We start from the raw sequence: 15,140 nt of genomic DNA on the forward strand, positions 1-15,140 counted from the left end.
ATTTAACAAAAGGGTCAAATGTCTCTGTATCCCTGATGCTGAATAAAACCCTTCTGCTTTATTCTTGTTTTGCAGATAACAAAGAGCTATTCCTTTCCAAGGCAATTCACAAGTCTTTCATAGAGGTTAATGAAGAAGGCTCAGAAGCTGCCGCTGCCTCAGGTACAAAGCTGTTTTCCAAAATCTTCTTGCCTTCCCTAGACTCATATATTTAAAATAATCTTGGATGGGGGTGGGGATCATTTTCAGAATCTAGCCAAAAAACTGATTTTTGTCCCAAGTTAGGAGTCAAGCAAATGATGAACCAGCCAGAATTTTCTAAATAGGATGTAAAGCAAGTTCTCAGTCCACTGGCCCTTTGCACTATAAATCCATCTTTTTTTTTTTTTTTCCTAATGGAACTCGGGACACCTGGCAGCTCTGGTAGAATGATTTTCCTACAGTTCTGCCTTTTAAAATGTTTTAAATATTTTCCTGATGCCTACTTAAACATTTTTCTTCCTTCCTAATTACTTTTGAAACTTCACTATTAATTTTGTCAGTGAAAAGTTTGGATTTTTTAGAAGCACATTCATTTGCAAGAGTGTACTATAGGTATAATAAATAATTTTAAGTGCTATTAACTAATAAAACTAATAACACAATAGTTTCCAATAAATAATTTTTTAATCAACATACATGACATCCAAATTACAATGGTAAATGTCATTGATTATTTTGATGGTTCTAACTTCCCTAGTTAACTGAGAACTTTTCACTCCTGGTTGTATGTTTGTTTTGCAGACCATTATTTCTAACTTCACCAGTCATAACAGTGTTTTTAAGAAGATATAGAAACACTAGTCTTGGACATCAGAAATCTTGCATAATCTAATCTGGACTTTCTTTTTTTTTCTGCTAAGTAACCACACTGCAGCAACCATCCTAGAAGGAAGGGGAATTCAGCATTCCACCTTAGGAAGCACCATTGCTTGTTTTGCTGCTGCACTTTCTCCTTAATCTCTGACAGCCCTCCCTCCTACTAGGACTCAAGAGATTTGCTCTGTCAATAGATCCAATTCAAACAGAAGAAAGTCACTGGAAAACATAAACTGTCTTTGTTTTTTGTCACGAGGATTTTTCTTTCTTCCCCTCCTTCCCTAACTGAAAGGATGTTTTGATAAAAGCACAAATATTTATCTTAGGCTGAGAATAGAACTTTTATAACAGGCAGAATAACTAGTCCTATTATTTTTGATGGGGTGGAAGGAGGGAATCGTGTGATTTGTTTTGTTTTAATCAAGTAGAAATGTTAATGCTTTTATAATTTTTCTCTCTTAAAGTCTTTAAAATCTTGTTTTCTGTAAATTGTTGCCTTTGCATTAGATGGATAGACATAGATGGTTTTGAGAAATTATTCATTAATCTCTGCACATCTATGGACATGTAATTAATTTCTTTCTGCGATGTAGGAATGATTGCAATTAGTAGGATGGCGGTGCTGTATCCTCAAGTTATTGTGGACCATCCATTTTTATTTCTTATCAGGAACAGGAGAAATGGTGAGTCTGTTATGAGAAGACAACTTTATCCAATAGGACACAAAGAAACTTTCTTTTTTAAATGGAAGACTGCCTCTCCCATCCACAGTAGAATTTATTAGATAATGTCTAATGGTCAAATGATTTTTCACAAAGTGAAAATAATTTGTATTTATATTTCTTAAAACATTGATAATTGTAAGCAAGAAGGAAAATAGCACATTCTTCTATTCACTATTTTTTGTGTTGTTTTTCACTTCCAAATGAACACAGGTACAATCTTATTCATGGGACGAGTCATGCATCCTGAAACAATGAACCCAAGTGCACACGATTTTGAGGAACTTTAAATGACTTCATTTGAGTAACAAGGAAAACTGCAACAAAGCACATTATGTTTGCAACTTATCTATATTTAGGATTTGTGTTTTACAGTGTATCTTAAGATAATGTTAAAAATAGCTCCAGATAGAAACAGTATATGTGAATTACAGGTCAACCTGTCAAGGATATTATTAGTATTAAGGTAGTGGTCCTGTTATGTCATTGTGTTTGCTATGCTGTTGTTTAAAATAAAAGTACATATTGAACATGTAAACAGCTGTTTTTCATTTTAAAAGTAGCAGTAGTAGTATACATATACCTGTCAGTTAAATTTGGAAATAATGATATTTCAGTAGAAATTGTAGTATACAGATACCAATATAAGAATTTGGAAATAGTTATGTTTTGGGGCTTCTTAAGTCTTTCATAATCATACAGAATCAAAGCACCAAGGTAAATTAGCATTGCAGTATAGAGGGCAGGACAAGGAAATGCAAGCTGAATATCTGTAAGGCTCCATAACAAAACCTGTAAGAAAAACATAGGACTATGCAAACCCTATAGACATTACTGGTTTGTGTATTTACAATGGTATGATGCTTTTTATCATTATTTTAGAGTGTACCCCTTCCATTTATTAAAAATAAAAAGGTTTACTGTAAAACAATATGTCATATGATGCCAGCAGTAATCTCATACATTTTGTGCTTACCCAATCTCTTAACTGCATCAAGAGGCTACATCAAGTGATTGACTGCACCATCTAGATTTGTGTAAGTACACTTTCTGATGTTCACACAAAGATGAAGTACCTCAGGGCTCAGTTCTCAGAACATACCCCTGATGTTAAGTGACATGACTACACTAGTGATTTAGATATGGTTAACTTATAGAAAATTAACTCAGTCCGTGAAGTATATTAAATCAGCACTTCTCAAACATCAGTGTGTAATGTAGTCAACTGGGGATCTTCCTACAAATGCAGATTCTCATTCAGTTATTGTGGGGTGGGGACTGATTGCATACTTCTAACAGATTCCCAAGTGAAGACTTTACTGTTTTTCACTTCCATAACAAAACTCTACTTAACATAAGGTTTCCATATTTAATATTTTCATACATGGAAACAGAAAGATTACAATTTCATAGAGCTTAGAAGTATTCAGGGAGGGGTGGAGTGGTAATCTGCATTAATAATGTAATACGTTTGTCCAAGGAAAGGAAAAATGGTTTTTACTCTAAAGTGTCTTTTCTATTACATGCTATGAACAAAAGCAAAATTCCTCTGCATATTAGAACACTTGAAATATGTTCTTTAAAAATATGGAGACATTTATAGGTAATACCCATGAAAGAATTTATGAATACCCAAGGACATAACACTTAACACTGAATCTTTTACAGCTTATATTTTGAGAGGACTTATAGTATATTCATAAATCTTCAGTTACTGTAGAATAGTTGCTCTTGTTTTCATTTATAATTTATACAGCCTGGCCTAACTGATGTTGATTCAGTATTGGAATTCTGAGTTTGTAATATTCTTCACTACCATATTGCTACTTGTTAATCATTGTGTACCTTACTGTATCTGTTCATCAGTCAACTAAATGCATTACCTATAAAGGAAGAATAAACATCATTAGACACTGTGTATTTCATAAAGCCCAAATGCGGTTTTTTGTTAGCTGGTATAAGATTAAGTTCTCCAATTCAGAATGTTTGTTTTTAAATATTTTAATACAATTTAGGTGTCATTTAAATGAAAATAGATTCTCCCTTGTTTTGAGCTTGCTTATGGAATGCAATAATATCTGACAGTACAACGTTTTCCTTTGTCTATTTTTTTTTAAATAATTTGAACATTGTCCTTTCCCTGTAGCACTGTATAGTTCCATTTCCTTTAAAAGAAATAAATTACTACATAAACATACACACAGAACATGCACCAAAGCTTTTTGGTCTTTGAACCAATTTTTTGGAGGAAATCAACAATAATTATGTTTTTTACTTTTATTTAAAACCCTGATTTTACTTTTTTTTTAAATCTATGCAATAGTGTGGACTGAATAATTATATAGAGTGTAATCTATAAATCTTTATACCACCACCATAAACAAATAATGGTTAGCGTCACTTTTATAGAAATATTTATTTAAGCATAAGAAAAACAAAGTTGCTTCATAAAAATAAAGAAAATATGGTAAAGAACATATTTCACTCTCATTAAATATGTATATTTTACATAATTCACTGATTTACTATATAATCAACTTCTTAAATGTGTAATGATATCTATTTTTGTTAATTGAGTAACTTTTTTCTTTTTTTTTAAGATAGAATAGCCTGGGGTATTTTGCTTATCGGCCAAACGTAATTTGAAATGTATCTTGGTGAAATGTGGGTCTTTATTGTAATCTTGAGAAAATAAGATGGATGACTATTTGAAATACAGAAGATAGTTGATGAAAAATCTGTAACTTTGCCATCCACACTCTCACAGCCTCCCTACATCACTGTCCATTATGGGGGGGGGATCTGTTTAAAGACAGGGCACATGGTTCTTCAGTTGAATGACTTCATTTTAAGACCACTGAAAGCATGGAATCAATAAAAAATATTCCAACAAGGTTCCAATGTTGCTGTTTCCTTCCAGAAAGTCTAGACTGCCTATTAGTATTTTAATACTTAAAAAAATTTCACTGGATTAAATTAAAAGCAAAATTTTGAATTTTTCCAAAGCCCATCATTAAAAAGAAATCCTAGACCCAGATGAGCAGAAACCTAAAATAGTTCTAATTCAGTCATTGTTCCATTGGAAATGGTGTAATAATAGGGGTAGAGGGAGTACTAAGTGTGATGTGGTATCAGGATGGAGAAAGCAAGGCAGACACAGAAGCAAGGGTAGTGTGGGCAAATCCAAAACCAGCATCCTACAGGTTCTCACCATTTGATATGTGGGCCCAGATGAGAAGGAGCCACTTCTCACCCACCTCCAAATGACATATATTTAAGAGGATTTAGTTATTGTTCTGCCTAGAAACTGAACTAGAAAACCCTCTGTTGCATTCTTATCTGGTTATTCATTAGCATGTGTGTTTATGTCTGCCTTTTTCTTTCCTTTTTTTTTTAAATGCTTGTTCTACTTATTTTTTATTCATTCTTTTTAATTATACATGACAGTAGATTCTACTTGATATACTTAGATAAGCATGGAATATATGTTATTCTAGTTAGGATCAATGCTTATTTTAATAACTTAATGTCTGCACTGATAAATTTTCTCCTGTGTCAAGAAGTGAGGAAAGTCCTTCCACATCCATTTTTATTTACTAGGGAGCAATTTACTCTTCCTCATGATGCTTGATGGTATTTATTCCCAAGCTTAAAAAAAGCACTCTCCCTTTTTTTCTTGTAGTACTAGGAATTGAACCCAAGTTTGCAGCTGCAGCTGGCCTAGACTTTACCGTTTTCCTGCTGGGATTACAGACAAGCTCCTTACGTCCAGGCAAGGAAGAGGCAGCAGATTGATTTTTTTTTCAACCAGCCTTGCATTCCTTCATTTATGAATGTTCAACCAGGCTTGCATTCCCAGAGACACCACTTTTATGATGTTATTTTTTCTCTCTAGAGATAAAAATAATTTTCATATATCGGTGGATTTAGTGGTTGCTGAGAATTTATACATTTATGTTCAAGGTGGATATCGGTCCCTAGTTTTCTTCTATCTTCATTTGATTTTGGAATAGAGTGAAACTAGTCTCACAGAATGAGTTAGGAAGTGTTTCTTTCTCTTTTATGTTTTTAGATATAATATAGAATGAGTTATATTTCTTTCTTAAATGTTTGGCAGAATTTATCAGTGAACCTGGCTGGGCATGGACTTGTATTTTTAGAACATGTTTAATACTAATTCAATTTCTTTTAATAGTTATAAGTCTACTAAAATTTTATTTCTTCTTGAGTTTGAATAATTTGTGTTCTATCAGTAATTAATTCATTTCATCTAAAATTGTTTGATTTAGACACGTAGAATTGCTCTGAATATTTCCTCATATCCTCCAATGCCACCAAGATCATCAATGATGTCCCCTTTATTCAGTCCTGACCCAATGTTGTAATGTGTATCTACCTCTTTTCCTCCTTAGTCAGTCTAATTGGAGGTATATTGGTTTTATTGATCTTTATAACCATAAGTTTTAGATTTCATTACGTTCAACTCCATTCTGCATTCATCTTTTGTTTTTCTGAGTGTTTAGTTTGCTCTGGTTTTTCTGATACATTAAGATGGAAGTTTATATTAATAATTTGAGGCCTTTGTTTTTTTTAAATACAAGTTTGTAATCCTACAAAATTTCTCTCAAAGTACTTCACCTACATATCTCAACCTTTGATGTGTTAGGTTTTCATTTTCTTTCATTTAGAAATATTTTCTAATTTATTTCAGAATTCCTTTTTGACTATGAATGTTTAAAGAAGTATATTGTTTAATTTTCAACTACCTGAGGATTTTCATCTATTTGATTTTTAGCTTAATTACATTTTAGTCAGAGAAAACAATTTGTATGATATTAATTTATTAAATTAAATTTATTAAATTAGATTTATTAAATTAAATTTATTAAAACCCCAGACTATGTTGTATCTTTGTGAATATTTCATGCGTACTTGAAAAGAGTGTGTATTCTCCTGCTGTTGGGGGCGTGGGGGATGTTCTATAAACGATCATTAGGTCAAATTGGTTGATTATATCATTCTGCCATATCTTTGCTGATTTTCTATCTGCTTTATCAGTTACTGAGGAAGAAAGGAGTGTTAAGGGTCCAGCTGTAATTATATTATTTACTATTTTTCCTTTTAGTTCTATCTATTTTTGTATTGTGTAATTTGAAGCTATGATAGGTGTATATGCATTTAGAATTGTTAGGTCTTCTTGGAAAATTAACTCTTTTATTGTTATATTTTTGTCGTTCTTATTCCTGAAATATTTTCCTTACTTCAATTCTAGTTTGATATCAATATAGCATCTTCAGGTTTCCTTTGATTGGCATTTGCATGGTGTAACTTCTTCCATCCTTTTACTTTTAACCTATCCATGTTATTATATTTAAAGTGTGTTTCTTTAGATAACATTTAGTTTACTCTTGTTCTTTTTATCCAGTCCAAGGATCTTTATCTTTAATTGCTACATTTAGGTCATTTAATAGAATTACTGATATGGTTGGATTCAGGTCTACCATGTTATTACTCATTTTCTGTGTGCCCAGTTTCTTTTTCATTCCTCTACTTTCTCGCTCCTGCCTTTTGGGGGAATATTTGGATTTTTTTCCTACTACTCTATTTCAACATACCTATTTTGACTTTCACTATTTTTTTTCGATAGTTTTTAGTAGTTGCTCCAGGAATTACAATTTTCATTTTCATTTAATTCTAATTAAAATTTCCACCTAGAATTAATATTTTAATACTACATACAGAATGTAGAAACCTTAAAATAATGTTGATTCCCTCACATCCCCACTTGTGCTTTAGTTCTTATCTGTATTACATGTATGTGAATTGGAGAAATCCTATCATCAGACAGTAGTTATAATTCTTGCTTTCAATTGTCATACACATTTCAAAATACTTAAGAGGAGAGATAGTTTGTTACATTTACCCAAATGTTAACCCTTTGGGTTGTTTTTCCTTTCTTTGTGAAGTTTTCAGTGTTCATCTGGTATCATTTCCCTTTACCCTGAAGAACTTTCTTTACTGTCTGTCTTGACCCAGAACTATTACGGAAAATATCTTTTACTCTATTTTTCATCTGAAAACTCTATTTCACTTTTATTCATGAATGATATTTTCAGTGAACACAGAATTCTGAATTGACTGTTCTTTGTCCTCAAAAATTTAAAACTGTTGTTATATTGTCCTGTATCTTCCAGGGTTCCTGGTGAGAATTCAACAGTTATTTAAATTAGTGTTCTCTGTATATGAGGTGTCATTTGTGTCTAGTTGCTTTCAAGACTTTTTTTTTTCTCTATCTTTGGTTTTCAATACTTTGATTGCCTTGTAGCTGGATGTGGTTTACTTTGAGTTTATCCTCAAAATTAAAGTTTCATAAATCTGTAAATTTGTGTCTGTCAAAAAGTTTAGGAAGTTTTTGCTACTCTTTTTTTTCCAAAACAGTTTCTGTCTTGATATCTATGTCCTCTCCTGTAGGACTGAAATGACATATAATCAGATCTTTTGGTATTGTCTTACAGGTCACTAAGGCTTGTTTATTTTTTAAAACATTTTTTTTTGTTTCTGTTGTTCAGATTCCTTAATTACTATTAATTTATGTTCATTCACTGATTTCTTTCCTGTTATCCCCTTTGTACAATTGAGCCCATCTAGTGAATTATTTCAGTAGTATTTTTGAGTGATAAAACTTTCACCTGATTCTTTTTTTTAATATTTTTAGTTGTAGATGGACACATACCTTTATTTTGTTATTTAGTTGTTTTATGTGGTGCTGGGGATCAAACCCATTGTCTCATACATGCTAGGCAAATGCTCTACAACTAAGCCACAACCCCAGCCCTTTTTACTTGATTCTTTTAAAATAACTTTTTTTCCCCTCTGCTGAGTAGTTTCAGCTTCACTGTACTTTAATTTCAAAGTGTTTGCCCTTACTTCACTGAGCACAGTTATAACTATTTTAAAGAGTTTGATAAATTCTAATATTTTGATTATTTTGTGTTTTACTTCTATTAACTTTCTTTTTCCCTTGTGAGTTCTTAAGAGTTTTCTGAGTTTCTGTATGCTAAGTAATACTGGATTGTATTGTAGTTATGTTGAGTCTCCTATTTAAATTTATTGGAGAACGTTTATTTTTGTTGTTGTTTGCGTTAGTAGATTATTGACCCAGTTGGATTCAGGATGCTTATCCTGATTTGCTTTCCAATGGCAGTCCAGTTCTTAAAGATAAAAATAGCTTGTAAAAAAAAAAGGGGGTCTGTCTTCTGAGGAGATTTCAACAGAAGAATTAGAGTATTTTTATTAATTGGTTCAAAGTAAAGAAAATAATTTAACATTAATAGGCTAAAAGCTAGAGGTAGATCAAGTTCATATTCACTTCTGGTTTTGGTGAGACAAAGATGTGTGAAAAGAATGCTAACTTAGAATAAAACTATACCAAATGAAACACAGACTGTCCTTTGTCCAAATTCACACTATATTATACAGTAATTTTAGGTGCATTTTTCCTCTCTTTGAAATTTGCAGAATTTTGTGTTCCCTGAGGAAAAATAAAGTGGTTATTTGTGACACATAGCATTTCCGGGAGATGTTTCCTCTTCAGTCGTCACAGCTTCTAGCTGATGCAGACTTTTTTTCTCCTTCTCAAATAAGAGACGATGTTTCATCTCTCTGCTCTTCTGATAGTTTTGTCCTAATTCCTGAATATATAAATCCAACATTTGTTCACACCGTTGTTCTTTACTCTGTTATTCAAGGAAAGTTGCCCATGAGAGGAGACAATTATTTTCCATACAACCGAATGACCCCTTTTTCTGATATTTTTTGCTTAAATATTTATTACCAGCCAGGTGCCATAGCACATGCCTATAATCTCAGCTACTTGGGACGTGGAGGTAAAAGGATCTCATATTTGAGGCCAGCCTCAACATTTAGCAAAGACCTAAACAATTTAGCAAAACTCCTGTCTCAAAATGAAAAAATAAAAATGGCTGGGAATGTAGCTCAGTGGTAAAGCACGCTTGGGTTCAATATCCAGAATAAATAAATAAATAAACAGAGGCCTATGGGGAAAAATATGCATTTCAAAATGACAGAATAGATTTTAAACCTCAATTATTTCCACTTATGAAATGTCTGTTAGTGGAGCAGTTTGTTTAACTTCCATCTATTTACTCAAATAATAACGTTTACTTCATAGGGTTGTACTAAAGATTAAAATCTATGATGTGTATGAAGAATATAAGCACTCAGTCCTTGGCATCAGGAAAGACTATCTATTAGCATTAACACAACCATATTCATCTATTCTCCAGGACATCATTTTTCACATTTTCACATTCATGAAAACGGAGTGAGGAATGGCGTTTTTGCAGTCACCAGTGATCAGGTAGCAGCCACAATTTAAAGGCCACTGCCTGTGACCATGGTAATCTTGTTGCATGACTGTTGTCCCTTAGGGTCTCAGTCAGCAAACCACTTGAGAAAGAATGGTAATGACCATTTAGGGAAGCATCATAAATCTTGGTTATTGTGTAACACCTTTCATTGATTTTTCTGTAAGATAAACTGCCAGTTTCAAAACCTGAAGAATAGGCGTCAACATCTTGGAAGTAAGTCCTGGAGACAAAACTTGGAGCACTCAGTGATGGCTGCTGACTCACCAGTGCTCTTGGCACAAGGAAAGCAATGGTGGAGGCAAATACGGATGGCAGTCGCTGCACCGGTGGTGGTGATTTGGAGCCAGACCTTGTGATTTAGAAACATCATATATTATATTTTTATTTTCATTTTAAAATATGGATAAGTATGATATATAATAAAATCTATTTAAATGAGTCAAAACACATTTAATGAGTTTTGAATGAATTTAAAAATAAATATTCTAAACCAGGCACAGTGGCACAGCCTGTAATCCCAGGAGGCTGAGTCAGGAGAATCAGGAGTTCAAAGCCAGCCTCAGCAATGGTGAGACACTAAGCAACTCGGTGAGACCCTGTCTCTAAATAAAATAGAAAATAGGTCTTGGATGTGGCTCAGTGGTTGAGTGCCCCTGAGTTCAATTCCCAGTACCTGAATAAATAAATAAATAAATATTCTAGGCAATGTGTCATAAAATACCTGTCATTGATATTTTTTCTTATATTAGCACATTTTTAAAAAGTCTCTCGGGGCTGGGGATATAGCTCAGTTGGTAGAGTGCTTGCCTCGCATGAACAAGGCCCTGGATTCAATCCCCAGCACCACAAAAAAAAAAAAAAAAAAAGGGTCTTACAGTTGACATCTTGAATCACACAAAATAGCATATTATATATACCAAGACTTATAAGGAACTTGCTTATTAAGGTACATAAAAGGGGAAAACTTGTCACTTCTAATTCCTTGTAAGTGCAGTTCCAAAGGGATTGCTTTATAGGCTAACAGAAGGGTTATTTAGAAGTTCAAAATTAAAAGGAGAGGGAGTAAGAAGGGGAAGAAGACAACAAGAGAAGAGAAAAGCAAATATCTACATTGCTATTTGCTGCCTACCTGCAAATAAATAGCAATGGTTTTCAGCAGAAGGACTTTACATTACCTGAAGTGGACAGAGCTTGCTCATTATTAATCTATGATGTGATGCGGGCAGAGTGGAAGGGTGGGGGTATTGATTCTAGTTCAGCTGTCTTTTAAAAAAAAAAGGTCTATTCTCTTAATGTAGCTTAGTCGTGGTCTTACTTTACACACCACACTTGCTAATTAGTAGTCCTTTAGGAAGCTGGTAATTATCAGCTCTAAATAGCAAAGGTTTAATTTTGTTTGAAAAAAATCCTTTCTTCTAATAAAAAAAAAATCTTTCCTCTGATGAGATTATCTTAATTGCCTGGATTTAACAAGTCAGAGTTTTGATCACATGCTACTTTCTTTGCAGCAGACTTCTAATTTTGAATTTGTCTTTATGTGAATCAAATTTTAACTAATAGGACTTTTCCTAAGTCATAAAGATGCTGATAAAAGAAATTTTGAAGTAAATGGTAAATTTTAAAATATCTTTAAAAAATAATGTTTCTCATTTAAGTTATTCAGAAATATCTACTTGAACCAAATAAAGTGGAATGATTGTGTTCATTGGGTTACCACTTCAATTAATCATTTCTGAGTTTTTTAGTTAGCATATATTAATAAAGCTAAGGGATAGTTTTTTTGTTTTTGTTTTTTAACTGGGCAACAGTTTTTAAAGGAAGAATGATATGCCACAAGATGTCACTGTAATCCTAATACACTGATAAGGGTAGTATCTAATTTTTTTGAACATTTAAAGTTAGATGGACAAAAAAGAAGAAAAACTCACAACAGGCACAAAAGCACCTGGCAATGTTAGTCTAACTCTCCTGATCTACACAAAACTACAAAAAGAACACCCTAGAATGAGCCTCTAACATTCAATGGTAAGTTTCAGAGAATAGAATAAGAAGCTTTCACTCTTTTGAAGTAAAATAATCTTCATTTTCATGACAACGTTTGACTCATTGGAAATAAAAAGTCAAGGTTAGAGCCAGCTCTTGATGCCCATTTTCTCGTGTCTTTGATGCCCATGAAAGATTTCATTGTCAGCCAGAATGGAGATAAAATTGTAAGAAAAACATAGCTTGGGTTATCAAAAAGAAAGAACAAAAAATTCTCTCTTGGTAATGTACTCCAAGAGACATTCAGCAAATGAACTCACTGTTCTTGTTAACTTTCCTGGTGAAGTCTCCTTCTGATTCACATCCTGCAGTTAACACTAGCTGATTAAAGGAAAATCTAAAAACCTTTTTCAACTATAGTGACAAACTCACGGGGACAGTGAATCTAACTGGTTCTTCTGTGGTGGCTTTTACCTTTTACTAAAAGAGATAACACATAATTTATTACAAAAAGTTCTTCTATTTCTTTGATTATGTAAAATAATATTATATTCACAGTGTCCTTAGGTTTTAATTTGAAGGGGCTGAGTGGTTTGCCATAAATGGATTTGGAGACTTTTTTTTTTAACATTGTCCCTAACTTTTTAAATAAGAAGGGTTTAGTAAACATTTTCAGAAGCATATCCTTTTAACTAAGTACATGAAAGCTTTTGCCACCAATAACTTCGGTGATCACTTTTCCTTTTACTGACATTTTCCCCAAACTTATTCATTTAACTATTATGGATATTTCATGCACTAGTGATACATATATAAGCTAGACAAAGAGTTTCCTTACTCTTTAGGCTCATGAACTGTAATTGAAAGAGATGACTGTATAAGTAGATGACTTCAGGAAAGAAGCTGATATTTGGTGTAGCTGGAGTTGAGAAGAAATGGTGAGTTCCTTGGGAGGCTAGTTAGGCAGCTCCAGTGTCACAGAAATCCCAAATATATAACAAAGACCTTTAGGAGATTGATTTTCCCTTGTTATGCTGACTTATTTCTCTCTGCACTCGAAGAAAACCTGCCCACATGCATTATCCCAGTTTTCAGTTTGAGAAATTGACTTAAATAAGAACAGTAATTTTTAATTTAGATGTTTAAAATAATTTTTTACTTTAATTTCTAATTTGCATGACATGAATTCCTAATTTACATAATGAAAGAGAGGTAAGAAACTATTTACTTGGAGAAAGAAAATCTTTCGAAAGAAATAGTCTCTAAAGTAATACTCATGTGGCTGCATAATTATATTGAAGTCTATATTTATTTGCTTCTGCACAAAACTTATTGCAAAAAGATGCTTATCCATTGATCCACCAGTATGCTAAACTGGAAAAGGTAAACAAAAAATCACTTTAATGGACAATAAAGGTGCAGCAAAGACTACTGCTCATAATTCGAGCTATTTCTTCCCACATTGTTAGAGCATTTTTAATGCTCTAGATCCTCAAACCTAGTCCCCCAAACTAGGAAAACAACTTCTCACCTATGGTAGGTCATATCTTGACTGCCTTGTGTAAAATCTCATGGAGATTTCTCCAGTCTTGGAACAGAAGGAATTTTAAGGCCAGAACATAATATTTCTCTACAGAGACAAGAGTTCCTGAGTAGTAGGTTTTTTGGAGAACTGGCGTGGTTGAGGTAGACGGGAACAAGCTCCCAGTCCTTATAATCCTCCAGCTTCAGGGAAATCTTTATGTGAATGCTACCAGGCCACCAACCCTTAAGCAAGCTCTAGGAGGAGCCACTGAAATGCTGTATTTACCCAGCCACACCTGATCTTTTTTCTATCCTTTGCACTTCTTTGATGTTTGGGGAATACACCTAAATACTGACACCCTAAGTTAGATCCAAGTCACATGCATACTTGTTCTGCAACTCTGACCAGTTTCTTGGGTCTAGCATCAGACCAGTCATGGTTTCCTCTTAATGTCAAAATTCCAGAAATTTTGTCTTCAAAGAATTAGATTTTTTTTAAGAGAGAGAGAGAGAGAGAGAGAGAGAGAGAGAGAGAGAGAGAGAGAGAGAGAGAGAGAGAATGATAATTTCAATATTTATTTTTCAGTTTTTGGTAGATACAACATCTTTGTATGTGGTGCTGAGGATCGAACCCGGGCAGCACGCATGCCAGGCGAGCACGCTACTGCTTGAGCCACATCCCCAGCCCAAAGAATTAGATTTTTAAAATTTAAATATGAGAAAATTAAAAAGAACTTGACAGTTTATAGGAAAGGAAAAGGCAGAACAACAACAACAACAACAACAAAAAGGCTACCTTTTCACCATGTGTTCCTTTTCCTCCTGGTCATGCAGTGACTACATACTCCAGCTTGTCTTGCTGTTGGAGGCAATCAGGTAACCCAATTCTAGCCAAAGGTGTGTGTGAATCCAAATATAAATGTACTTGATTATCCTCCAACTCCTTCTCTCCCCTTACCTGCTGGTGGCGTATAGCATGTCCAGGGAAAGCTGTTAGGAATCTGGTTCCCTGAGGTGTCACTTACAGGAGAGACACCCACTAGAGCCATGGGACCTGAAAAGTCCACTTGGCCTGTGCATGAGCAAAAACTATAGCTCATATAGTTAACCAGCTAAATTTGAGACTGTTTACCATAGCAGTTAGCCTCCTGTGATTTTTGTAGGCATGCATATGACTAATTATTCTTATAAACATGCCTTACACCTTTCTTCCTATTTTTCTTTGACATTTTATCAAAATAATACACTATGCAATATACTTACCCAAGGCAACAATGTAGTCTCCAATCAGAAAGAAAAATCTATTTTAAATTAATCCTTGGTCTTTGTGAGGTTGCTCTCACTAAAAATTATTGAATAATGCAGGATGAGTTGTCTGCTACCATTAGCTACCCCTTTGCACACACCCAGTGAGTCAACTGACTTGTGTTGATTAGAATTTTATCTGCTCCTCTGGATCTGAGAACCAAATACTGTACTTGAAAATAGTCTTCTGTTTGCCCCCAGAATTCTGTATCTTTTGCCTAATGGCCACTCTCTGAGCAGGTTGGAACTGTAGTTAAAAGGCTTAAATGATTGCTCTCCAACAATTTCAGGCTGACACTGTTACAGGTGTGGACAACCTTTAACCTAATCATCAATTCCCTGGTCTGAACCACTAAGC

The 15,140-nt window shown here is 33.7% G+C and overlaps 1 protein-coding gene across 3 annotated transcripts in view; it reads left to right on the plus strand.

The window, feature by feature from the left end:
- The window catches only part of Serpini1 (serpin family I member 1), an 81,949-nt gene extending 77,472 nt beyond the window's left edge, over positions 1-4,477 (plus strand). For all 3 annotated transcript variants that reach the window (XM_078043603.1, XM_040270038.2, XM_005332511.5), the window contains 3 exons: positions 76-162; positions 1,452-1,541; positions 1,794-4,477. In XM_078043603.1, coding sequence (XP_077899729.1) covers positions 76-162; positions 1,452-1,541; positions 1,794-1,870 — 254 coding nt within the window. In that variant the 3' untranslated portion in view covers positions 1,871-4,477. The remainder of the gene's footprint in view (positions 1-75; positions 163-1,451; positions 1,542-1,793) is intronic.
- Positions 4,478-15,140: the final 10,663 nt, after the last annotated feature.

This window comes from Ictidomys tridecemlineatus, chromosome 3 (genome assembly GCF_052094955.1).
Source record: "Ictidomys tridecemlineatus isolate mIctTri1 chromosome 3, mIctTri1.hap1, whole genome shotgun sequence".
Lineage (NCBI taxonomy): Eukaryota > Metazoa > Chordata > Mammalia > Rodentia > Sciuridae > Ictidomys > Ictidomys tridecemlineatus.